The following is a 26,091-nucleotide window of genomic DNA, read 5'->3' as shown; positions in this document are numbered from 1 at the left end:
GGAAGAAAGATTTGTATGCCTCTTTTTAAATTAAAAAATTTTAATATAATTAATTTATTTTTAGTTTTCAACATTCACTTCCATAAGATTTTGAGTTTTTAATTTTCTCCACTCTCTCGTCCCTCCTCCCCATGATGTCATGCAATCTGATATAGGCTCTACTTAATACATTCCTACTAAACATATTTTCACATTAGTCATTATATAAAGAAGAATTAGAACTAATGGGAAGAACCACAAGAAAGAAGAAACATAACAACAGAAGAAAAGGATAGCAAATAGTCTGCTTCCATCTACATTCAGACTCCAAAATTCTTTCTCTGGATGTGGAGAGCATTTTCTTTTGGAGTCTTTTGGAGTTGTCTTAGATCCTTGCGTTGCTGAGAAAAGCTAAGCCTATCAAAGTCAGTCATCACACAATGTGGATGTTACTGTGTACAATGATCTGGTTCTGCGCATTTCATTCGGCATCAGTTCATGTAAGTCTTTCCAGGTTTTTCTGAAGTCTGCCTGGTCATCATTTCTTATAGTACAATAGCATTCCATTACATTCATATACCACAACTTGTTCAGCCTTTCCCCAGTTGATGAACATCCCCTCAGCTTCTAATTCTTGGTCACTACAAAAAGAGCTACTATAAAAATTTTTGTACATAAGGGTCCTTTTCCCATGTTTATGATCTCTTTGGGATGTAGACCTAGAAGTGGTATTGCTGGGTCAAAGGGTATGCAGAATTTTGTAGCCCTTTGGGCATAGTTCCAAATTGCTTTGCAGAATGGTTGCATCAGTTTACAACTCCACCAACAATGCATTAGTGTTCCAGTTGAATTACAAGCACTAAATAAATTGCTTGTTTGCTTGACTTAGAGTTCGTGAGGAAGGAAGTGGCACGGTCAGACCTGCGTTTAGGAATGTAGTTTTGGCAACTGTGTGGAGGGTGGATTGGTGTGGGGCAAGACTTTGGAGGCGGGGACACAAATTAGGTTTTTTCCAATAGTCCAGTCAAGAGGTGATGAGAACATGAACTAGGATGGTCATTGTGTGAGTAGAGAAGGGGATGGATGAAATATGTTATAGAAGAAGAGATGACAAGATTTGGCAACTGAGTAGATGTGAGGGGTCAGGGGTAACAGGGTGTTCGTGAACCTGGTTGACTGTAAGGATAGCTATGCCCTTGACAGAGAAAGAAAAGTTCGGAAGAGGGATGGATTTTTGAAGGAAAAATTTGTTCTTTTCTCATCCAATCAGTTACTGGCCCCTGTGAGTTATAGTTCTGTAATACTTTGTATATCTACTCCCTTCATCTGTGTTCTTACTGATAAAGATGCTTCATTTATTTTCCTTTAAGCAAACTCTCATTCTACCTTGCCATCTTGGTTGGCTTCTTGCTATAGTAGGTACTGATGAAGTGTCCACCCTGTATGAGACAAAATTGTTGCTATTACCAAGGCATCTTGATTCACAGGGGCCTGATATGAAATCCCGGGTTACTGGGTAGTCCTGTTTCCTGTTAATTGTTCCTGCTTCTCTGTTCCTCTTATGTTTGTGCTCACAACCTCCCCTTCTTTTTGCCTAATTGTTTCCCATCCTTTAAGAGATAGCTCACCTAGTGTTCAGAGGAAGAAATTAAAGCTATCTATAATCATAGGAAAAAATGCTCTAAATCACTATTGATTAGAGAGATGCAAATCAAAACAATTCTGAGGTACCACATCACACCTATCAGATTGGCTAACATGACAAAACAGGCATTGATGAACTGTCAGACTGAACTTCTATCTCCTGCCAATCTTCTGATTCGCTCTGTCCTCCCTCATCTCCTTGCAGAACAGATCATTGCATTACCTGGCAAAAGTTAGGCTGTTGTCCTGAAGTCAACTCGTAAACATAATACCACAAGTTAAGCTACCATTTCTGCCTTGGTGCCTTACCTCAACTACTTGTAGTATTTTAGTGTCCCCAGACTTAGATCTGGGATCAAGAAAGGATACACATATGCAATGGCATCTGGACTGAGCCTTGAAGAAAAAAGAAGCCTATATAAGGTATGGAGCAAGATGACTTTCAAGAATCAATGGAGGCAGGACATTGAATATCATATTTGGGCAATAGCAGATAGTCCCATTTGACAATAATGGAGAGGGTAGGAAGAGGAATGTTATAAAATAGTACTGGAGCCAGATTGTGGCAGGCCTCCAATGCTAAGCTAAAGACTTGTATCTTATAGGCATCAAGGACTACAAAGAGGCTCTTTTACCAAAGAATAAGTTATAAGGGCATATTGGGGATCCTGATTCTCATTTCCCTCACCTGTAAGATTAAATTATCAAATAAAATGATTTCTAGAATCCTTTCAATAGGTCTGCATATTTTAGAACTCTTAAATAGATGACTGGTCTTCAAGGATTTGCCATTTAAGAATCTGCTTCAGTGTTTATTCCTTGGGTGGGGAGAGGTGGGTGGCTGATGCATTTTCAGATGTATTTACATTTCAGTTCATTTCACAATGGCTGCCATTATTCTGCCTACTGATGACTCATGTGGAGCTGGGCTCCACACAAGACCTACAGCTGTGTTCCTCTGCCTTAGTTCAATTTGGGGGCATGAGAGAATGTTTTCTAACATGGTACTTGCCACGTATCTTCAGGATAATAGGTTTGTCGTTACTCATTTGATTTACTTTTATTCTGGATGAATCTTGACTAAGGTTATTATTACTTCTTCATGTTATTTGATGTATAGATTGAACTGGGTGGTGATGAGAGTTGTATAAGATTTATTCAGCAAAGAAAAAGTCATCTTACTCTGTTAATAATGAGAGCCCTAGTCTGGATCTGTGGTTTGCATAAGTCTGATGACCCTTAGGGAATGTGTTAACAGAGGTGAAGAATACACTTTTGAAGATTCTAGAGTTTAGAGCTAGAGGGCTGGTGACATCATTTAGGGAAGCCCTCATTTTTTAGAGGAGAAAGCTGAAGCCCAGGACTGGTAAGTAATTTGCCTAAGCTCATCATGGCCAGTGAAAGGCAGAGTTGGCATCCAGATGTTGGACTTCAGACTTCAAATTCAGTACTTTTCCTTTATACCTAAATTTAGCAGATACAGCAGAAAAAAATATAAAGGAGTGACTCTTAACAGCATACCTACCACTCAGGTGAAGACTGCAGAAAGGGAGGTGACCCCTTCCTGTCAGCCCTTGTTTCATCTGCTGCCACTTAGACAGGAGTTAGGAAGACAGGACTTTTGAGCACTGTCCATTTCAGTCTTTGCTACTGCCTTTCAGGTGCTTAGATGACTCTCACCTAGTCCACATGGGAATTCCTGTCTCACCATAGCCAAAAGAAGTGAAACTACTGAATTAAATCAGAGGGTAATTTCAGTCTGCCTAGGTTCTCTACAAAGTACGAGTCCTCTTCGTCAGTTCATTTGATTATTTGACAGGAAATTAACAGTAATTTTTAAAAGGATCATTTCCCTATTCTCTCTGCCTCTTGGCCCTGTTTCATTGAGATGTGTATGAACCTGGGGAGAGTATCAAACTTCATTTTCTCAGTGGGGCTAATGTTTTTGCTGGGAGGGTATTTAGAGTCTGACAGCTAGTAGATGTTCATTAAGGAACAGTCTCAGTGGAGAAAGTATCTTGGAGTCCATTAGCTTTGTTATCTCTGGGTACATCATTTCACCCCTGAGCCTTGGTATTCCCTTCTCTATAAAGTGAAGATAATAATTCATCCAACTCCTTTCAGTTAGGTAAATGTTAAGGACCCACCCTGTATGAGACAAAATTGTTGCTATTATCAAGGCATCTTGATTCACAGGGGCCTGATATGAAATCCCAGGTTACTGGGTAGTCCTGTTTCCTGTTAGTTGTTCCTGCTTCTCTGTTTCTCTTATGTTTGTGCTCACAACCTCCCCTCCATTTTGCCTGATTATTTCCCTCCTTTAAGAGATAGCTCACCTAGTTTTCAGAGGAAGAAATTAAAGCTATCTATAATCATATAAAAAAATGCTCTAAGTCACTATTGATTAGAAAGATGCAAATCAAAACAATTCTGAAGTACCACATCACACCTATCAGATTGGCTAACATGACAAAACAGGAAGATGATAAATGTTAGAGAAGATGTGGGCGAGTTGGAACACTAATTCATTGTTGGTGGAGCTATGAGCTGATCCAGTCATTCTGGAGAGCAATTTGGAACTATGCCCAAAGGGCTACAAAAATGTGCATACCCTTTGACCCAGCAATATCGCTTCTGGGACTCTATCCCAAAGAGATCATAGAAATGGGAAAGGGTTCCACAAGTACAAAAATATTTATAGCAGCTCTCTTGTGGTGACCAAGAACTGCAAATCAAGGGGATGCCCATCAGTTGGGGAATGGCTGAACAAGTTGTGTTATATGAATGTAATGGAGTACTATTGTGCTATGAGAAATGATGAACGGGAAGACTTCAGAGAGGGCTGGAAAGACTTATATGAACAGATGCTGAGTGAAAGGAGCAGAACCAGGAGAACTTTGTACACAGCAACAACCATAGTGTGCAAGGATTTTTTCTGGTAGACTTAGTATTCCATTGCAGTGCAAGGACTTAAAAAATTTCCAATGGACTCTTGAGGCAAAATGCCTTCCACATCCAGAGAAAGAACTGTGGAACTGGATCACAGATAGAAGCAGACCATTTTCTTTTGTATTATGTTTTATTTTGTTTTGTTTTATGGTTTCTCCCATTCATTTTAATTCTTCTATGCAACATGTATTTAATAGAAATGTATGTGTAGAACCTATGTAAGACTGTACACTGTCTCACAGAGGGAGTGGGGAGGAAGCAGGGAATGGCGGGGGGGAGGAAGCAGGGAATGGCGCGGGGGAGGAAGCAAGGAATGAAGGAGAAAGAGGGGGAAAAAAATCTAAGATGTATGGAAGTGATTGTCGAACACTGAAAACAAATAAAATAATTTAATTTAAAAAAAAACCCCAAAATAAAAGAGATAGCTCACCTGACCTTCTGGGAAGCATTCTCTGACCACCTTAGCACAGTGTGATTTCATTCTCCTTCAAATTCTTACAACATTTGTCAAGTTTCCTTCATTGGAAGATATATTTGCCTTTTATTGAGTCAGCAAGACCTTAGTTCAAATCCTTACTCAGATGCTCATTAGCTATGTGAGCCTAAACAAGTCACTACCTTCTTTCAGCTTCTATTATCTTATCTGTAAAATGAAAATAATAATAGTACCTACATCAGAGAGTTATTATTAGGATCAAATGAGAGAATGTACAGAAAGGGATTTGCAAAAAAACATTATTTAAATGTTAGCTGTTAAACCCAGGGGCATAATTAATTAGTAGGTAAAGAGGGATACTTCTTTATCCTTTATTCTAAGACATCTCACCCTAACATCCCAAAATTAAACAGTCTGCAAATGATCCCTTCACATTTTCCAAAGAGTTGTTTCCAAATGTCAGTGAGTCTACATGCCCCAGACTTGGGATCATCTGTTCTTTCAAAAGCCCTTTCCTTATATCACCAAAGAGTAGATAATAATGGTAATTTTGCTTAAAACATAAATCTACTCCTTCCCTTACTTTCTCCTCAGAATTGGAAGGTGTTTGGTTGGGTTTTTTTTTTTAATACTTCCCCACATATTTGTATTTAAGAAGAGATTAAGTGGTTGATTTTGAGTAGGGCACAGAGTGCAGGAGTGGCAGTAGGGCTGTTTTTCAGTAGTTAGCCACCTGGTGGTAATTCAATAAAAGCTTAGTACTCCTTAAAATGATAAGTACTATCTATCTAAAATCATCAGCAAGCATTCTCTGTAATGGGGATAAGCTAGACGCTTTCTGAATACAATCAGGAGTGAAGCATGGATGCCCATGATCACCACTATTATTCGGTATTGTACTAGAAGTGTTAGCTATGGCAATAAGAGAAGAAAAAGAAATTGAAGGAGTTAGAATAGGCAATGAGGAAACAAAACATCTCTCTTTGCAGATAATATGATAGTATACTTGGAGAATCCTAGAGAATCAACCAACTACTTGAAATAATTAGCCATGTTAGCAAAATTTCAGGATATAAAATCAACCTACATAAATCACCAGCATTTCTGGTCTATTACCACACAGCCCAGGAGGAAGAGCTAGACAGAGAAATTCCATTTAAAATAACTAAACAACATAAACTACTTGGAAGCACGCCTGCCAGACAAACTCAAGGGCCGTGTGAACACCATTATAAAACACACAAAGTCAGATCTCAACAATATCGATTGTTTGAATATAAATAATATCAGGAAAAATATCTATTGTTCGTGGGTAGACCGAGCCAATAGAGGGAGCGAGCGGCCTGGGAGGGTGTTTTGATTATGAGGATAGTGAGTGGAGTCATTGGCACACACTGAACAGTGGCAGTGGAAGTATTGATTTGATTATTATTCCACAAAATTGAAAGTGGGGGTGTTGAGAGAAATATTTTTCAGCTTGCTATTAAGGTTGTTGCAGAATAAAATGAGGCTTGCCTGGAGCCCTTCTAAATATAGTAGACAACTGGGACACTTACCTTTGGGGGAAAGAGGGGACTGCAAAGGCCAGAGCTGAAAAGGGCTAGAAGAAGCAGATGTTTTTTAAGGTCCCTTCCCTTCTTAAATTCTTTGATATTAAAAAAATGACAATTGCATCTAAAACCTAACTTATTCCACTTAAAAATACCTGCAGAGCAGTTTACAGAACTGTATAACTACAGGAAGTATACATGTAGAGTCACATGGTTTTGGTCCCTCATTTTCAGGTGGGAAAACCGGGGCCAAGGGTGTAACACTGCCCAGTATAGGGCTGTGTTGTAGCTGGACCTAGAGCCAATGTTTCTGGTTTTCCTTTAAGGATAGAAATGATTGTGAACTTTTCAGTTATTTTAAGTTTTTTTCTGAAAATTTTTTCCCCTGAGTTCTTTTCTCTTTGGTCTCCAAATTATATCCATACCCACCCCCAACCCCCAATAGTTTGTATTAAGTGTATGTGAGTGCAGATATACCCAGACATGGCTATAGATATTTTGAGAAATATTCTTTGATTCAAAAAGTGTCGAAAACTTCTAGTATTCTTAGTGGCTAGAAATGTTCTTTAGTTCTGTACTATTTAACCCTACCCCTTTCTCACCAGTTTTTTAATGTTGTCCCCAATGGAGTTCAGACCCATACAGAAGCCTGACCTCACAGGCTACTATTGGCTTTCCCATTGCTTTGAGTGATATTTTATTCTTTCCTTGATTTGTGTGGCAGTGCCCTACTTTAGCAGGTGCAACAGGATCCCATTGTCCTTGATCTCCTTCACATGGTCAGCCACACAAAACCAAACTGCATTATGTGTGGTTTCAGTGTCAGGAGAAAGTAGTCACCCTCCAAGATCTCATTGTCTTTGGCTTTGCCTTACCATCTCTCATTATCTGTTCTGTCTCTGTAAGGTACGATTGGATTCAGTTCATATGTCTTATCCAAAGTCCCTTACTCCCTTTTCTTTCCCTTAAAGTTGAACTGCCTTTAAGGTCATAGCGGGGAATATATGAAGCTGCACCACTTTCTGCATCTGATTTTTTCCTACATTTTCTTCAAGCTAGTCCAATGAAGTCCTAACTTCATTCTTTTTCATTCCCTCCATCCAGCTGGTCAGTGAAAAGGTTGGAGGCGCTGAAGGGACCAAGCTTGACGATGACTTCAAAGAAATGGAGAAGGTAAAGGAAGCAGTGGGAAGAACTACGCTGGGAGATTATTGTCCCCTGATGATCTGTGATGGAGGCAGATTTTAAGCACTAATGTATTTATTCTCTTTATAGAAAGTGGATGTTACCAGCAAGGCTGTGGCGGAGGTGTTGGCCAGAACCATTGAGTACCTTCAGCCCAACCCAGGTATGAGACCCTAGTTATTCATAAAAGAACCTGGCATAGATTTCATTAGCTCCTAGATCCAGTATTTGTTTTATAGTACTAAGATATAGGCTTTTCCAACCTCTAATTGAAGCAGATGAAAATTTGCAAGTGGGAAGTTGTTAAAAACCCTGATTTTAAATTCTAAGATTGTACTTTGGCCTGTTCCCCAGGAAAGTTTTCCCCAATCTGATGATTGTTCCCAAATACTCTTATTCTTTTAGCAGTGAAAAGAAAGACATCTATGACTGCCTTTCTGTTGAATTCTCATGCTGAGAATTCCCAGAAGGCCCTGGGATAGTCTGAGAAGTTGTGTGACGTGGCTGCCAGAAAAGACTGGTAACTCATTCTTAGAGCTCACATACTTTTCCTGTCTGCCACTAGTTCTCCATACGAGTTGCTTGCTTGATGGGAAATAGAGACAGTGTCTGGAATAGGGCAACAAAACATCCCATTTGGGCCTTGGTGTCCAGGACAGATTGAGTGCCATTCAGATCTTTTTATAACCAGTGCAATTTTCAAACAAACCAAACAGTAGATTTCCTTGACTGTGAGGGACTGTCAAAGTAAATGGTAGATAAGGAAATGAGGACAGCGAGGCGACATGGTGGATAGAGTGCTAGTCCTGGAGTCAAGAAGACTCATTTTCCTGAGTTCAAATCTTGCCTCAGACACTTCCTAGCAGTATGACCCTGGACAAGTCACTTCACCCTGTTTGCCTCAGTTTTCTCATCTATAAATGAGCTGGAGAAGGAAATGACAAACCATTCCAGTATCTTTGTCAAGCAAACCCCAAATGGGGTCACAAAGAATTGAGTAGCATTGAAAAAGTAGGGAGATGCTGACAGCTCCCAGCCCTCACTCCCAGAGAGACCAACTCAAGTGTCCATGTGGCTGGACTTTCCCTTTGCAGCCTCCCGAGCAAAGCTGACAATGCTTAACACTGTGTCGAAGATCAGAGGGCAGGTGAAGAATCCTGGCTATCCACAGTCAGAAGGGCTCTTAGGCGAGTGCATGATCCGCTATGGAAAGGAGCTAGGAGATGAATCCAACTTCGGTGAGTAGAGTGCCTGTGGGTGCCAGCCATTGTCTTAAAAGGGTGGCATGACATTCTTCTCTTCATTGCAGAACTGGGGAACTGTGGATGTGAAATATTGCATACGTGGTCAGGCAGGGTTGATGGATTGGTTAGTTTTATTAAATTGCTTTTCCCCCCTTTTTATTCTTTTAATCTTTTTTACAAGGAGTGATGTCACTGAAGAGGGGATGGGAGAGAGTTATATTCAGAAACCAGAACATAAAAACAAATTACATAAGATAAAATTCTCCGATTTCAGTTAGTCACATATTCATTGAGTGCTACTAGAATTTTAGAATCCTAGAACATTAGAGCTCAAAAGTTAGGCCAGACACCTTTTTTTTTTTTTTTGCAGGTAAGGGAATTGAGGCCTAGAGAAGGGAAATAAATAACTTCACCAAAGTCACAGCAAATTAATAGCAGAGCCAGAGAGAGGAACATAGGCCCGCTGACTCCTATACCAGAACTGTGTGCTCCAAATTGTGCTGGATATTAAGAGGGCTTCCCAGGTAATATAAGAGAAGCTCCCTCCCCTAAAAGTTGCAGTCTGGTTGGGAAAATGAGATTAACATAGATGGAGTCATTACAGAACAGTAGTTTATAAAATTGGACATTACTGGAGATCAGAAAAGGGAAAAATGAATGGTCAGAGTGCTTTATAGAAGGTGGGACTTGATTAGGTCTTGAAGGATAGACAGGCTTTAAATAGGTGGAGTTGAAGAAGGAGAATAATCTAGATTCTGGAAACATTATGAACAAGGAGCATGGAGATGAGAATGAGCTGGTGAGGGCAGAAGACAAAGAGGAAATGAGTCTTCCTGCCAAAGAAGGTATGCATTTGGGAGCAATGAGGAGAGGAGGGTCAGGGTGCCAGGAAGCTGGAAGGCTGTGTTAACACTGCTATCTAAATCAAGAATGATGGGGATTAACCGTTGCCCAAGAGAGAATCATCCTCGAACTTGTACTTTCTCACTAGGAAATTGTGATCCATTAAAATAATTATAATTCAGAAGGATATAGTATATTCTAACAGTTCACATGTCGTCTCAAAGAATTGTAGACTTTAGATTTGCAAGGGATGTTAGAAATTGCCTAGTTTTAGGATCATTGTATTATAAAATTAGAAGGAAACTTAAGAGCTCATCTCATCCAACCCTCTCATTTATCAGATGAGAAGGCTGAGGCTTGGAAAGACCTCTGTCTTTCTGGCAGAGCCAGTACTTGAACCCTCTTTTTCTGATTCTCTTGTACCATAAAAGCCACCAAACATTTTACAGATGAGGAAACAAATCTAGAAAAGGAAAGTGACTTGCCTGAGGCAACACAATAAGTAGCAGAGTTCTGTATTTAGACCACAAATCCATGTTCTTTTACTGCCTTAAGACCACATTGTTCATTTTTGGAAGAAGCCCAAGCACTTGCCTGGCTAAGTAGATCCAGAGCTCAGGAATTTACCCTCTTAGGCCACCATTCTTTTTGTTACTCAATGCTATAGACTTTTCTTCTCATGTAACATCACTCCTGTCTCTGCTGATTTTGGACCCTGAAAAGCCATCCAGCAAGGGCCACAGGCGAAACTACTTCCTTTAGTCAGAGCTGACAGCCAATTTGCAGTTTGTGGAGGTGGAGGTGGAGGAAGTAGAGAGTTCACAAGCTTCCTTCTACACCCAGCACCATCTGTATTGTGAGCTGAGTGTACCCTGTCCAGAGAGGTTTGTGGAGGAGATGGTTTCACCTTCCCAAGAATAATTTCAAAGAAATTGGAGCTAAATATAGTTAAGAGATATCTTCTGCTTGGTAATTTCCAAGAAATATCCGTCCTTGGTTTTGGAAGAAAATGTCTGCCTAGGACCCAAGGGCATAGGGAGTCTACGTGATGACAGAAATCTTAGGGCAGCTAAGTGGCGCACTGGATAGAGCACTGGCCCTGGAGATCAGGAGGACCTGAGTTCAAATCCTGCCTCAGATACTTGACACTTACTAGCTGTGTGACCCTGAGCAAGTCATTTAACCCTGATTGCCTTGCCAATAAAGAAAAGAAAGAAATATTGAATTTCCTTAAATTGTGTCTCCTTCTAACCTAAACTGTGTCTATTTTAGCTGCTAAATCATTTCACAGGGTGGGTCAGAGGAGCCTGTAGTGGCTTTTTCATATTAGCTTCCTTCAGCTAGCAAATCCAGCTTTCTTGAACCCATCTCTATTACCACTCCCCATACATTCCATCATGAAGTGGGTCTTGCCTATGTTGGTGAGCTTCACATTCAGAAGTACTGAATTCTGAAGCTAGCTTACTTTCTAGAAAACTTAAACTCATTTGTGATTTGCCTCTAGAAACTCCGTTGTTCATTTAGAATCTGTTTACCAAGTAAAGTTGTCCAATACAGAATGCTACCTCATTTGCTATGAATATAATGTAGCCACTGGCTACACAGTCATCCCTCTCACCGCAAGCCTACAAATCCTTTGGCAGACACCTCCATATGTCAGAGAGTATCACCTTCCCAGGCTTCCTTGTTTTTAGCTAGAAGCCTTTAAAATTCCAATTCAGTTCAAAAGCATTTTTGAAGTACCTGCTGTATGCTGAAGTTGGTGTATTAGGCACCAGACATGCAAAGACAAAACAAAACAGTAAGTGCTTATATTCTGATACGACTATGTGTGATCATTTGAGGAGAGAGTGAGTACTGTTATCTAAGGGAATCGACAGAGACTTTCCATAGAAGGTTCCTGATAACCTTAAAGGAGGGCAGAGACAAGGAGAGAATGCACTGCAGGCATTGAATGCCTGCACAAAAGCCCAAAGGTGGGAGAAATCTAACCTGGTGCTGTGAGAAGAGCACTGGATTTGGAGTCAGAGAATGTGGGTACAAAGCACAGTACTGCCATAGAGTGGCGCCATGCACACACACACACACACACACACACACACACACACACACACACACACACACACACACACACACACACACACACACACACACACACACACACACACACACGCACACACGCACACAAGTGTGTGTGACATGGGTGAATTGCAGCCTCTCCCTCAGCCTCAGTTCCTCCTTTTTGGAATGAGGGAGTTTGGCCTTGATGGTTTCTAAGGCCCTGTCCAGCCTTAAATCAGTAATTGTATGTTTGTTCCCCGAAGTTTGAAGTAGGGAAGGTTCATTACTTACTGAAGATGTTGGGGAAGACTGAAACATAGAGTGCATGAAGGGGAACTATTTGAAACAAGCTTGGAAAGTGTTTAGAAGCCAGGTATCAGTTGGCTTTAGATGCTGAGTTGAGGAAACTAGCTTATTCTACATACAATTGGAGCTCCCTGGGTTCTTGAGCAGGGGAATGGCATGGCTAGGCATGAACTTTTAAGAAGATGATTTTGGCAGCTGCCTCTGGCAGAAACCCTAAGAAAGACTTTTGCCCCCCAGCCCTCGTAACACCCCTTCTTTTCTGAAGGTGATGCCCTTTTGGATGCTGGTGAATCAATGAAGCGATTAGCAGAAGTGAAAGATTCTCTGGACATAGAAGTCAAACAGAATTTTGTTGACCCCCTCCAGAACCTCTGTGATAAAGACCTAAAGGAGATCCAGGTACCTGCCTTAATCAATATTCCTCTGACCCAGCATCCAGGCTACAAGAATAGTTCAGAGAGGCATGTATGGCCCTCAAGGTGGAGGATCGGGTGGGTAGGAAGAGCAAAAGCAGACACAACTGGTGACCATTTCTAGAGATACATAATAGGACTTTGTGTTTACTTTACCATCTCACAACCCAGCATTTTGCTTCTTCTCTGTGTTCTCGTTAGCCATCCGAGATCACCTCGTATACCTTTGCTAGGAGGTGGACAATGACCTAAGCCCCCTTCCTCTCCACCAAGCCAGCTGAAACAGTATTATAATGATAATTTACCCTATTTTAGCACTTTGAAATTTACAAACAGATTTCATACGTTGGGTCCCTAGCACCCTGCAGCACTTTTTCCACCATATAAAAGTGTTGGTGCAGGTTCCAGTGATATGTGGGCACAGAGGCGTCATTGTTCAGGGAGTTTTTCTCTCTCTCCACCCGCCCGCAGCATCATCTGAAAAAGCTCGAGGGCAGACGTCTCGATTTCGACTACAAGAAGAAACGTCAGGGAAAGATACCAGACGAGGAGCTTCGTCAGGCAATGGAGAAATTTGAAGAGTCTAAGGAAGTGGCAGAGACTAGCATGCACAACCTCCTGGAGACTGATGTAAGCTTTTCCTCCTTAGCAGCTTGTTAGCTGCTTCTGGATTAGGAGAATCAGTAGCTGAATAGTGTAGCTGTTTGTGAGTTCTATTTCATATTAAAAAATGAGAGGCAGCCTGGTGTGGTAGAAAAAATACTGGATTTGAAATCTGAGGCCTGACTTCTCACTATACCTTTGTGACCTTGGGCAGGTCAATGAACTTTTCTTAGCCTCAGTTTCCCCTTCTACAACATGGGGGAGTTGAGCTAGATGATCTCTATGGTCTCACCTAGCTGTTAATCCTATAAAACCTAAGTTCTGTTCAGCTGCCTTCCACACTTGGACTTGTGTGGCAAATGTTCTTCAGGAGCCTTGGCCCTGACATGATTCCTGTGGTTTCACCTGGAATATTGCTGTTTTACTAACTCCCCAATATCAGTTCTCTGCTGGAATTCTACTGTATTTTCTCATAAGTCTGAACCTTAGTTCAGTGTGGGCTGGAGGAGTGAGAGAGTGGAAGTACAGCCCAACTTCTCAGCATAGTAGTGATGATCTCTTCTATGCCCTACCCCCTCGTGAGGTGGTACAGGAATCTCTGTCCCCATTTTATAAGTGAGAATACTGAGCCCTAGAAAGTGATTTTGCCCAGGGTTATGCAGCTGAATGGGCTGCTGTGTGGCTCAGTGGATAAATTGCCAGACCTGGAGTCAGAAAGACCCATTTTTATAGATTCAGATCTGACCTGAGATACTTACTAGCTAGGTGACCTGGGCAAGTCACTTAACCCTGTCTGCCTCAGTTTCCTGATCAGTAAAATGAACCAGTGAAGGAAATGGCAAACCACTGCAGTATCTCTGCCAGGAAGACCCCACATGGGGTCATGAAGTCAGACACTGCTGAAAATGACTGAACAGCAACACAGCTTAATAAGTGTTGGAGCTAGAGTTCAAACTTAGGTCTTCTGACTGAGCCAGTTTATTCTGTTTCATCACACTGCCTAAATAATGTTTGACTAGGTGGAGAGGTGGAAGATACTTCAGTATAGGACAATAGAATTTCAAGGGAGGAGGTTCTTGGTTGTTGAGGGAAAAGCTGAGCATTTAGTTCCATGGCTCCTGGCCACCATCTCCATTCAAACAGTCTCCATAGGAGAGGTGCCAACCTGAAACTACTGTGTTTCTTGCAGATTGAGCAGGTGAGCCAGCTCTCAGCCCTTGTGGATGCCCAGTTGGATTACCACAGGCAAGCAGTACAGATCCTGGATGAGCTGGCAGACAAGCTGAAGCGCAGGTAAGCTTTCCCAGGAGGCAGGCAGAGAGAGAGAATATTGGCCTCTTGCCTCTTTTTCCCTCTATCTTAACTTTCTCTGTACCGTCCCCAAGCACATTGCAGGAGACAGGCTTCCAGAGCACTTATTCTGAATGGGCAATCAGGATATGGGCATTGCCCCTGCACTGGGATGTGTCTTGGATTAGGTTTGACTCTCTAAATCCTCTCAGGGAAATTAATTTTTTTCTCCTGAGAACACAGCCCTGTTCTTTTTCTCAGTCTTGGAAGAGCCTGGTTTTCACAATTATCTAGGAAACGTAGAGCCTGCACCAAAAGAACATTCTTCACTGATTAATTTAAGAGGTTGTTTTTTCCATATGATCAGTCTAGCTCTGAAGGGAAATGGGAAAGGCATGTTGCAGTCTGAGTCCCAGTAATAGTGACCTCTGCCGTTATGAAAATAAAAGTGCACTTTGTTCCATCACATTCAGAGGCCTGGCTTGGAATTATCTTTTAACTATAAAAATAACAGCTCATCAAGGTTTATAAAATCATTTTGCCATGTTTAGTTCAATTCAACAAATTAGGAGGATCAGGAAAGGCTGAGTTGTGGTGAAGGAAGTGAAGAATTGTAATAATCCTAAACCTAAATCTAGGATCCTAGATTTTGAGCTGGAAGGGACCTTTGTGCTCCCAGGGCTGAAGCTTATTGGTCAAGATGAAGTCACTCACCCACAGTCATATAGGCAGTGAGTGGCAGGAGCAGGCTTTAACTCCAGAGTCAGAGTATGCTTCTTTTCACTGTACTGCAAAATGTTAGAACACCATTAAGTATAGAGTAAAGGTGAAAGAGAAAGAGTCCTGTTTTTTATAGAATGGCAGCAGCATGTAGGATTCTGTAAAACATCTGAGGGCTGAGGGGCCTTAGAGAGGATCTCCAATCCCCTCATTTTACAGATGGAGAAACTGAGACCAAGAATGTGCAAGTGACTTATCTAAGTTCTTATACCGTAGTAAGGGTCAGTCAGTACAAAAGCCCAGGTCTCCTGCCTCAGATCCAGTGAGCTCTGCTCCTCAAGAAAATAATTACTTCAGCACCACCACCATTTGTGGCACCTACTTTGTGCTGAGGACTGTTCTAGATACTGGCCAACCAGTGCAAGGGTGAACTATGACATGGTCCCATTTCAGGGCTCACAGTCTAGTAGTGATGTAAGGTATACACACATGATTAGTGTGTAAATCCATGGTAATGTGTGAGAAGTAGGAGAGAAGGCATATGGAATGGTAGAGAGAGGCACAGAGCTGCTCATGGGAGCCATAGCCATAGCCGAATTTGGATGGGGTATAGTGTATACAGAAGGGAGTCATGGGAGATGCACCTAGGGAAAGTAGAGCAAAACCTTCTTTACAGTACTAAGGAGTTTTACTTTGCAGGTGACTGGTTGTTATTGAAGGGTGATGAGTATAGAGGTGACTTGATGTATAAGTTATGCCTGGTTGTGTGAAGGGTAGATTGTCAGGGACAGAGAGGAGAGATAGAAGGTGGCTGTTGGAATAGTGTAGACAGGTGAGGCCTCTTCTGTGTTGGCAGCAATAGAAATAGAAACAAGGAGATGGATGTGAGGAATGTCATGGAGCTAGCATTCACAGGACTTGGTTACTGACTTGATATAACTGAAACCAACAAGATAATGAAGCAGCTGTTGGCACAGTGATTAGAGTGCTGAGCCTGAAGTGAGGAAGGCTTGCGTTAAAATTAAGCCTCCAGCACTTAGTAGCTATGTGACCCTGGGCAAATCACTTCATACTGTTTGTCTCAGTTTCCTTAACTATAAAATGAGAATAATAATATTACTTATTTTAAAGGGTTGTTGTGAGGATAAAATATGAGAATATTTGTACAATTTAAAGTATTTTTTAAAGTACTTTATAAACAATACTTACTGTTGTTATTATATGAGAGAAGAGAAAGGAGAGGCAAGTCAGATTACACTAAAGTGACTAGCATTAAGTGGACAGTAAATACCATGGGCAGAAATGGTGAGGTCAGAACAAAGAAACAGACATAGAGGAAGAGGTAAGTTTTGTCTGTGTTGAGTTTGGGGGATCTGATAGGATATTCGGGTAGAGACATCCTGTAGGCACTGGGATATACAGTTCTGGAACTGGAGAGAGAGGTCAGGGCTGGAATAAAGCTTTGTAAGTCATTTTTTAGATAAATGACTTAACTTTCCTGAGCGCCTTAGCTTCTTCATCTGTAAAATGAGATAGTTGAATTGGATGGCCTCTGAGGTCTCTTCTAGGCCAAGCTCTAGAATCTGTGTTGTTGAGATTTTCAAGGACAAGAATATAAAAATAAGAGAAGAGGACCAAGGACTTTGGGGGAAATATCTCTCTAAGAAATGCAAGAGGTGGACAAGGAGCTCGCAAAGAAGATATTAGATTGATTTCCCAAACTCAGCGTTCCTTTTTTTTTGCCTTCAGGACTATATGCAGGCTGTCTACACCACCTAGGACACAGTCCCTCCTTACCTTTGCCCTTTAGAATCCTTAATTTCCTTCAAAGTTCAACTCTAATTCAGCTCCTACAAGAAGACATCCCTGGCCCCGCTAGTTGTTAGTGCTTCTCAAATTATAGTGTGTCAATTTATCTATTTAAATGCTGTATCTTCTTGGTAAAATGTAAACTCTGAGCTAGTAAAAATTTGAACTAGTCTCTGTTACCTTGAGAGAGGTGTGTGTGTGTGTGTGTGTGTGTGTGTGTGTGTGTGTGTGTGTGTGTGTGTGTGTGTGTGTGTGTGTGTGTGTGTGTGTGTGTGTGTGTGTGGTGGGCTTTCTTATGGCTTCTATAGTAGGAAGTAAGCAAGACAGCAGCCAAAGCTTGTGAATCTTTCAGATCATAGAGCCCTTTAACAAGATTTTATCTGAATAACTTTTCCTGGCAGTGTTCAGTGCACCCACCAGGAAGGTGCTTTCCTCTCTAGGGCTGACTCAGAACCAGTCCTTCTCTTCTTAATCCCAGACAAAACTCTCTAAATGTCCCAGAGTACTTGGCCCCCATGGAGGCACAGCCAGTGAGGAGCCTCTTGGTCACCAAGTACTGAAAGGTCTCCAGGGTGGGGGTAGTTCCTGCTAGGAAAGAGCACCAGGAGCAGTTAAGCAAGTGTCTGATTGGATCTCTTATCCTGTTCACAGAATTGAGAGGTAGGATAGGAAGGGCCTTAGAAAACTTGTGCAAAATCCTCATTTTACACTTGAGGAAACCAAGGCCCTGAGAAGTTACTGGCAAAACCAGAATTCAAAATAAAGTCCTGTGACACCAAATGCAGTGGACCTCACTTCCTGAGGATGGGAGGCAGATGGTATGTGGGAAAGGATATTAGATTCTGAGTCACAAGACACCTGGGTTCAATTCCTGCCTCTGAAACTTAACTTGACACAGTACTATAGGCAAATTACTTATGTCTGTGAGCCACAGTTCCCTCCTCTACAAAGTGAAGCTTAGAGTGCTTACTTCACAGGGTTGTTGTGCGGGTCAAATATGATACAGATATAATGTGATTTGTGAACTTGAAGGTCATATGGAAATGTCAGTTTTTATCCACTTGTGTCTTTTTTTCTTCATTCATCCTTTTGAGGACCTGCTGTGAGGAAATCAGTTTATCAAAGAACACTTAAGTTAGCTTTGCTCTGAGATTATCACTCAGGATAGGATTAATCAGGAGAAGCAAGCAACTGTGAATAGGGAGACCTGTTTTCAAGGTTTTCCTTTACTAAAGCCCTTTCTTCTTTCGACTTAACCATGGTATTAAAGTGACCCTGTGCTTTTAAGTTTATCAAAGTGCAAGCTGAAAAGGCTTTGAATACAGAGCTGACAACATATATTGGGCTAGACTGGTCCTTGGATGATGGAGACTCATCACCAAATTGATTAACACATGACAATTTCTTTTTTTAAAAAGCCACAGAAATCATTAAACTTAAATCTACTAAAGTATTGAACTCCTTCAGAGATGTATTTGGTAACCTAGGAAGTACAGAGATATTCAAGATAACCTAGGAAGAGCCACTCACTTTCTGAATTTCAGCTTCTCTTATTTTAAAGGTTAAGCAATTTGCATAATTTGGAAATAGTCATATAAAGGAGTTTTCTGATTTGGAAAGACTAGGAATCCCAAAGTCATCATATTCCAGAGGTTACCAATCTTTGGAAAAATAGTATGGGATAACAATTTGGAGAGAGAAGAGAGAGAAAGATGTCGCACTGACTTTACCTGTTAGGTTGTTAGTACTAATAAAGAGCCTAGCATCTGTGCTTGAGTTACTAGCCCATATAATTCTCAGCACACTACGTATACTACCTAGTCTGGCACTCACGGATTATTTTTCATGTGCATAGGATGCGGGAAGCCTCTTCCCGTCCAAAGCGGGAATACAAGCCAAAGCCTAGAGATTCCTATGACTTCGGAGAGCCTGACCAGTCCAATGGCGGTTTCCCGTGTGCCCCAGCCCCCAAGATCACAGGTAATTACGGACCCAAGCGACAGAAAAGGTAGGAGAGGTTCCAAGATGGAGCGGAATGGGGCAAGGAAGAGAACCATGGGCCTTGTTCTGGCGAGTGTGCCCTCTGGAGGGCAGCATTATCTCTTAGACTTGAAGAAGAGTCATCCTTCTCCCAGAGGTCCTTGGATGCCACCTCAAGTCCTTACCACAATCCCTATTCTCCTCTTCCCTAACCTGCCTCGGGTCCTGTGGGAAGAAAGCCTGTCAAGTCTCCTCTAATCACCAGAGGCCAGGCACCTGTGGGGGTCTGGAATCATGGTCACATGTAGCCTGGTTGTAAGCTTACCTTGTTGCTTGATTTGGCAGCTTCTTCCTCTTTCCGATCCTCTGACAAGCCTGCCCGGACCCCCATCAGGAGTATGCGTGAGTGAGCCCTCAAGCTGCATGCATCCCCTCACTTCTTATTTCTTTTCCATCTTCCTTTCTCCTTCCTGTTCTCCTCTTGCTTGTGCTTGCTTTCTGTTTACTAATGCCCTTGCTTTCCTTCCTTTTCTGGATGGAACACTAACATGTTGTCTCTAACAGGACTCTCTTTCCATAGCAGTTAATGCTTCTGGGGTTCTTGAATCTCATGATCTAGAGTCATATGAGTTCCAGTTGACCTAAAAATATGATGTTGTTTCTTCAGCAATGTTAGGACCAGGCTGCGAATGGAAATGGATATAGGAGTAAAGAACCATCCACTGGCCCACTCATCAGACATTGTGTTTGATGTATATAGGGGACTGTCTGGGGACACTATAGAATGCAGTTAGAACTTGATTCCTGCCCTTATGGAGCTCCTAGTGTAGTGGAGGAGTAAGCTACAAACCAGAGACTTGTGATGTATGACCAAGCCAGAGAACAATATGCTGCTACCTTAGGGAAGGTGGGGTGGAAGTGGGACAGCACTTGAGGAGGATTTTAGCAAATAGGTGAGAATACATTGTAGGCATCAGGAACAATGTAAGCAAAGACAAAGAGGTGGGAGATTCAGTGTCATTCATTTTAGCATACATCTATTAAATGCCCCCTGTACTCTAGGCTCTGTGTCAGGAAAGTACAGTATAAGCTCTGGGGTCAGAGTTGCCCATTTTGGATAGCTATGCAAGGGGTGTGTGTGACATAAAGCTGCCAGGGGTCCTGGCTTTTTCAAGTCAGGAGTCTTCAGGGCTTCTGTAACTGAGAGCACCAGGAGTAACACTAGAAAATTCTAGAGTCCCTAAGATGGAGTTCTCACTGGGGGAACAAATCATTCCCACTTGTAAAGAGAGAATTTTTTAAACCCCAGCCATAACTAGTATCATTTCCTGGGGTAGCAATGGGAGGCTTTGAGATCCCACATATGGAGTACATGCCTATCACCACCATCTTGGGGTGGCTTAGAGGGGAACAATGTTCTGACCTCTGGGACTGGCTCCCGCTCCCTACACTGATAGTAGTACCTCACAGCGTCTCCTTTCACATGCAGGACTAAAAATGGACAAAAAGATGTTTCAGGAAGCACTTCATCCCATGTACCTGAAGACAGGCAATGGGGTATATGGTGTAGATATGGAGCTGGGAGGGACGAGGTGCGGATCCCTCACCAGTGGCACGAGCTTGGTGACTGAGGCCAGGTCCTTTAACTGCTCTGAGTCTGTTTTCTTCTTCATCTTTCAGCCATCACTCATCAGGGTTAATAATACCTGTAGTGCCTATCTTATAGGACTGTGGGGGAGTCAAATGAGACAAGTGTAGACAAAGTACTTTGTAAACTTGAAAATCCCTGGAAATGTCTGTTGTTGTCATCATTGTAAATTAGCAGTTAGCTCGATGATGTTACCGTAGGGTTTGGTGACTTTACAATGGGATTTAGTTCAGTTCAGCAAGCATTAATTGTTGGGCTGGTGCTTGGTACTTGGGATACAAAGACAAAAAACAGTCCCTGCCCTCAAGGTTTACACTCTTTTGGGAAAAGTGACCTGTAGACGTGTGAGTAAATGTAGAGTATAGACAGATATATGAACAATAATAATACGAAGTCACTGATGTGGATAAGTCACACCACTTCCCTAAACATATGACTGTTGCCAGAAACTAAGGGCCAGAGTGGTAAATGACTTGACAGAACTCAGCTAATTAATTTAAGCTAGTTTTCTGACTCTAACCAAGTCTATTCTCACGGACACTGCAGCTAGCCGTACCCAGTTTTCCCTCTCAGTTCCCTGCTGTGTCTAATTAGTATCCTTTTGGTGAGGAAGTAAACATCACCCTCTAAAATGAGAGCACTGGTCGTAGGCCTAATTAGAGGCTTTATTAAAGGAATTTGGAATTGACTGACTGGTGCCCCAAGGCCTTAGAAGGGCGAGAGCAAAGATGACTTCCCATAAACTGGATCGAAATGGATTCTGCTGTATTTGCTGTCTTCCTGCTTGTCCCTCCAACAGACCTTTAGCAATGGAAAAAACCACAGGGTCTTCTAATATCCTGCTCCAAGGCTTGCTGCAATTGTCCCCAAAGAGCAAGCTTTTCCTGCCGTGCTGCCATAGAAAAGGAAAATCCAGTAGCCATTCCCTGGAGGAAGGACCTAGAGTAAACTTGGTGTTGTCATACAGTACAGATATGGAGACCCTGCTGTAGGAAAGAGAGATGAATTGCAGAAGGCTGTGAATCCCTTTATAGCAAGGAATCAAACGGGGCAAGATGAGAGTCTAGTGGTGAGGATGCTCTGTTGCTCAGTGTAGCAACCACTCCAAGACTTGGTTTTCTGGGTGCTGTAACAAACTTGTGCTGAAATCACTCAGCCAGTACTATTTAAGGGCCTACTTTATGTTCCCAGTACCACAGGAGAATGGTGTCTTACTAAGTCAGCATAAGCAATTAGGGAACAGTTAAATGCCAAGGGATGTGATACTGATTCTTTTGAGTTTAGAGCATAGATTGGTATGGACTGGGATGATAAGGAGAGGATTCTTAGAGGAGATGGAATAGGGTGGGAAGTGAAAGAGAAGACATTCCAAGCTGGAGGGATGGCATGAGCAAATACTTACTTGAGGACAGACTGCCTGCCTGGAGGAGTGTATGTTTTGGGGAGTAGTAAGAAATAGTTTAGGGTAAATGGATGTAAAAGGGCAGCTAGATGGCATAATGCATAGAGCTCCAGTCCTGTAGTTAAGAAGACTTTCTGAGTTCAAATCTGGCCTCAGATACTTACTAGCTGGGTAATCTTGGGGCAAGTCACTTAGCCCTGTTTGCCTCGGTTTCCTCATCTATAAAATGAGGTAGAAAAGGAAATGGCAAACCACTCCAGGATCTTTGTCAAGAAAACCCCAAACGGGGCCACCAAGCGTCAGACACAACCAAACATCAACAAAATAGATTTTAATGGATTTCCACTGGATTTTTCCTCCAGTCTTTCATTGTGGTATGGTGAGTATTCAAAAGCAGGAACTACCAAGCTGGGAGGATTTAAGTAAAAAAAGTCTAGTGACTTTGCTTTGTAAAGACAAACTTGTCCAAGGGGAGAGAAATTCATCACCAGAAACTTCATCAGTAAAGGGAGCATTCCCACAGAAGAAATTATGTGTGAATGTGGGGAGTGGGGAAGGAGTGGGTAGTGAAAGACAACAGACTGGAAGATCGTGAAAACCAGAGGAGTTTCATAGGGTAGGAGGGTTATAGGTTCTCAGGCAAAGATGGTGACAGAATCATAGGCTCTTTATGGAATTGGAAGGAATCTCCAGGCTCATGTAGTTAAGAATGATATGTTCATTAGGAAATAGGCAATAACCCAGCTGGGTTAAGGACTAGCAGTCCTCATCGATGCCAATCCATGCCCCACGGAGGCCCCAGGGAAACCTCTAGCCACTCATCTCTGCTCTGTGTCTCTTCCCTAGCACCTCTGGACCAGCCCAGCTGCAAGGCCCTATATGACTTTGAACCTGAGAATGATGGAGAACTGGGCTTCCGGGAGGGTGACATCATCACACTGACTAACCAGATCGATGAAAACTGGTACGAAGGCATGATCAACGGCCAGTCGGGCTTCTTCCCCCTCAACTACGTGGAGGTGCTGGTCCCACTACCTCAGTGAAATGGCTGCTCTCCACACCTCCCTCCCTCCCCCACCCCTTCTTCCTTTTTCCTACTCCTCCCCCAATGAGGAAGGCCAGGCCTGATCTCCTGCATTCCATTTTGTTCCTGGTGACACCAGTCTCTCACTGGAAGGCAAATGGGATAGTATTAACCCTGCCCATGCCAGAAGGGTGTCAGATTATCTGAACTGGGTGTTCCCTCAACTCCATCCTTCCCAAGGATTTGGTACTTCCTGAGAGACCTCAAGGGGCTTGCTGCCTCCTCTACCCCCATCCATCCACACCCCCAGTCCCTTTGGCAAAGGTTCAGGCAGCAAAGCCCCTAAGTCCTGACAACTGTAGTCAGGCTCAGCCTGCCCTGGGAAAACTAAGCAGTGGATGCTACCTAGTTGAATTATACATTGAGTATAGGCAAAGAAGGATGAGCCAGTAAGTTTTAATCAGTGTAGGGGGGTCTTGTGGTGTTTATGGTGATGGAAGTGAAGAAACACAGTACATTTAAATCACCTAGGTTTACATAAGACACTAGTGACCACCCAAGGTGGGGAGGGAGCATCCCCCCTCCTTCCACCTTTTACCCCCATCTTCCATCTTTAGACTTTATCCCTTCTTTATTCCCCTCCACTTGCTGCTTCTGAGGGGCCTGGGTGGACAGGACTCATTTTCTCAACTGACTCCACTAGCCACGCTCCCCCTCTCAGCCAGTCCCTTGACTTTCAGTTGGGACTGGACTCGGCTGTGAGGCTCCCATGCCAAGGGGTAACACTAAGGTGCTCTTTGAAACACTAAGCTTCCTCTCTACATGCTTCCATGCCTGGGCAGCCATCGCTACCCTGCTCTGGCCCCCTACCAAGGAACTTTCAGAGGCTGTCCTTCTGTCTTTAGAGGGTGGTCTGGTTCCCTGGTCCACAGACATAGAAATTCTCAACCTCTCACCCCTACCCCAGGCCCTTGTTCCCACTCCTTGAGATCCTCAAGTTGGCTTGGAAGATTCTGCCCCCTTTTCTGAACCATGCTGGGAGAAGACTTGCAGTGCGAATAAAGCAGTACCAAGTGTATGACTTGGGGCCACAACCAAGAATCTCCTAAGAACTGTTCTGTGTGGTCTTTAGGGAGTGGAAGAATCCTATGGAAACAGCTCCATCTGCTCTGTCCTTTCCCCTGCTGGTCTGGTTGCTCTTTGCTAGCTAGCTGTTGTCAAGGGTTGGCAGCTGAGTCACTGGGCCACAGGACCAAAGCACAGGAAAGCCAACCCCCTTTCCCTGTGGGGCTGGCCCTAGCGTGCCTTGCTGGCTTTCAGCCTCCTTCTAGGAGGTTGGAGGTTAGGACTTGAGCTGGGGTCAGCCAGGTCCCTATTGAGGTCATGGCCCTCTTGCCTCAGGCTCTGCTGCCTTAACTGGCGGAAATAAGAAATTTGGTATTCTCTCTCCTCTCTTTTTTTCTCTTTCTCTCTTTTGTTGGCAGGAGCTAATGTTAGGTGTAGCAATGTGGGCCAGGCTTTGGAGACCTACCTATACTATGGTGATTTTGAGGTGGAAATAAGAGGCAATTTGTTCCACGGTCTGGCTTTTAAATTCTCCTTACATTTGCGTCCTTCTGATTCCAGGAGCCCCAGGTTCAGTCACAGCCCATTGCAGGCAATGGGTCCCAGATCCCTTTAGCATTGTCCCCTTGTGGCTTCTCTAACCAAAAAGCTAAAGTTTTGCATAGACACCACCTCCTTGAGAGCCTGAAGGTCAGCCAGGGCACAGCTGGGAGAGGAGGAATAGCCTGGCAGCTGGGGGCTAAGCCCTAAGAAGCAGCCACCGCTCGGGAAGAGCCTTGTCCCATGCCCCCAGCCCCAGTGCCCTCCCTCAGCAGCACTTCTGCCCCGCGTGTCTCCTTAGCTTTACTCTCCTAAACACAAGAGTTATTGCCCCCTTTGCCCCTTACCTGACAGTGTGACAGATACAGAGAGCAATGTATCCTTTTAACTTTTCTTTTAACTGAGCATGTTGATGTATGTTTGTTACTCATATGGCAGCTGCTGTTACATTGGCACTGCCAGGGTCCGGACCACAGGAGCCAGCAGAGGCTCCTGCCAAGCCCCAACAAGCTGACCTCCTCCTTTGAAAGGGTTAAGCACAAGGAGTTTGATGAACTGAATGCCACCCTGAAAAACCTACCTGACTTCACTGTGGCCCCACTCCCGTCCCCTCTGCTCCCTGGTGTATCTCCCTCTTCCTGATGTCAGTGTCTCCTGTCCCTACTCCCATCACCTGGTGCTGAGCTGGGAGTCAGCTTCCTGCCCATCAGGTATTTCCCCTCCTCCACTCATCTCAGTGGTCCTGTACCAGTTGGGGGCAGGTCCCTAGGGTCCTGAAGACTCCTGGGCCAGCCCCAGGAGCAGCGATATGAAATAGCTTCACAGGACCCAGTAATGCTAGAATCCTGACAGTCCCAGCCTGGAGTCCAGTGGTGCCACTCAGGCCTCCGCAAACCTTTTGGCTTCTATCCATTCAGTTCAAGACTTGAGTATGAAAAGGAGAGGATGGAGGTATAGATTAGCCATATCATCATCATCATTCCCATAGGCCACCATGAGCCACCATTGCATTCAGTTGGGGGGAGGTAGGGGAGCAGGGTGTCTTCAGATGATCAATATAACTTTTGTTACAGTTTTTCCTTTGTCTAGGGCAAATTGAATTGTAATCTTGATTTAAAAAAAAGTATTAAATGTTTTCTCTTTCTAAGAACCTCTCCTTTACCTTTCATCGTCTCTCTGGTAGAAAATATTTCACAGTTTCTTCCTTAAGCAAGCTATTCTGGAAACCCTTTGCCAGAGAAGGAGCATAAGGAGTTAGCTGGCAACTTGTGAGGCTGTCATAGGATTTAGAAGTAGAGCAACTTCATTCTGCAGATTTCTGAGGCCCAAGGTCACACAGTTGGGATTTGGAGCCAGTGCAAACACCAGTGGTCTGTCAGTAAGCATTAAGTACCTACTCT

The 26,091-nt window shown here is 43.1% G+C and overlaps 1 protein-coding gene across 2 annotated transcripts in view; it reads left to right on the top strand.

Annotated features, from left to right (window-relative positions):
- Positions 1–25,841, top strand: part of SH3GL1 (SH3 domain containing GRB2 like 1, endophilin A2) — a 79,433-nt gene extending 53,592 nt beyond the window's left edge. Inside the window, exons 2-10 of one of the 2 annotated variants that reach the window (XM_072601827.1) lie at positions 7,663–7,731; positions 7,834–7,906; positions 8,838–8,981; positions 12,463–12,596; positions 13,082–13,240; positions 14,403–14,506; positions 18,888–19,012; positions 19,358–19,414; positions 22,909–25,841. In XM_072601827.1, coding sequence (XP_072457928.1) covers positions 7,663–7,731; positions 7,834–7,906; positions 8,838–8,981; positions 12,463–12,596; positions 13,082–13,240; positions 14,403–14,506; positions 18,888–19,012; positions 19,358–19,414; positions 22,909–23,105 — 1,062 coding nt within the window. In that variant the 3' untranslated portion in view covers positions 23,106–25,841. The remainder of the gene's footprint in view (positions 1–7,662; positions 7,732–7,833; positions 7,907–8,837; positions 8,982–12,462; positions 12,597–13,081; positions 13,241–14,402; positions 14,507–18,887; positions 19,013–19,357; positions 19,415–22,908) is intronic. The other variant, XM_072601828.1, reaches the window with a different exon arrangement.
- Positions 25,842–26,091: the final 250 nt, after the last annotated feature.

This window comes from Notamacropus eugenii, chromosome 4 (assembly GCF_028372415.1).
Source record: "Notamacropus eugenii isolate mMacEug1 chromosome 4, mMacEug1.pri_v2, whole genome shotgun sequence".
NCBI classification, from domain to species: Eukaryota; Metazoa; Chordata; class Mammalia; order Diprotodontia; family Macropodidae; genus Notamacropus; species Notamacropus eugenii.
Note: the sequence above shows the minus strand (reverse complement) of the source record. Positions and strands in the feature narration are given on the sequence as shown.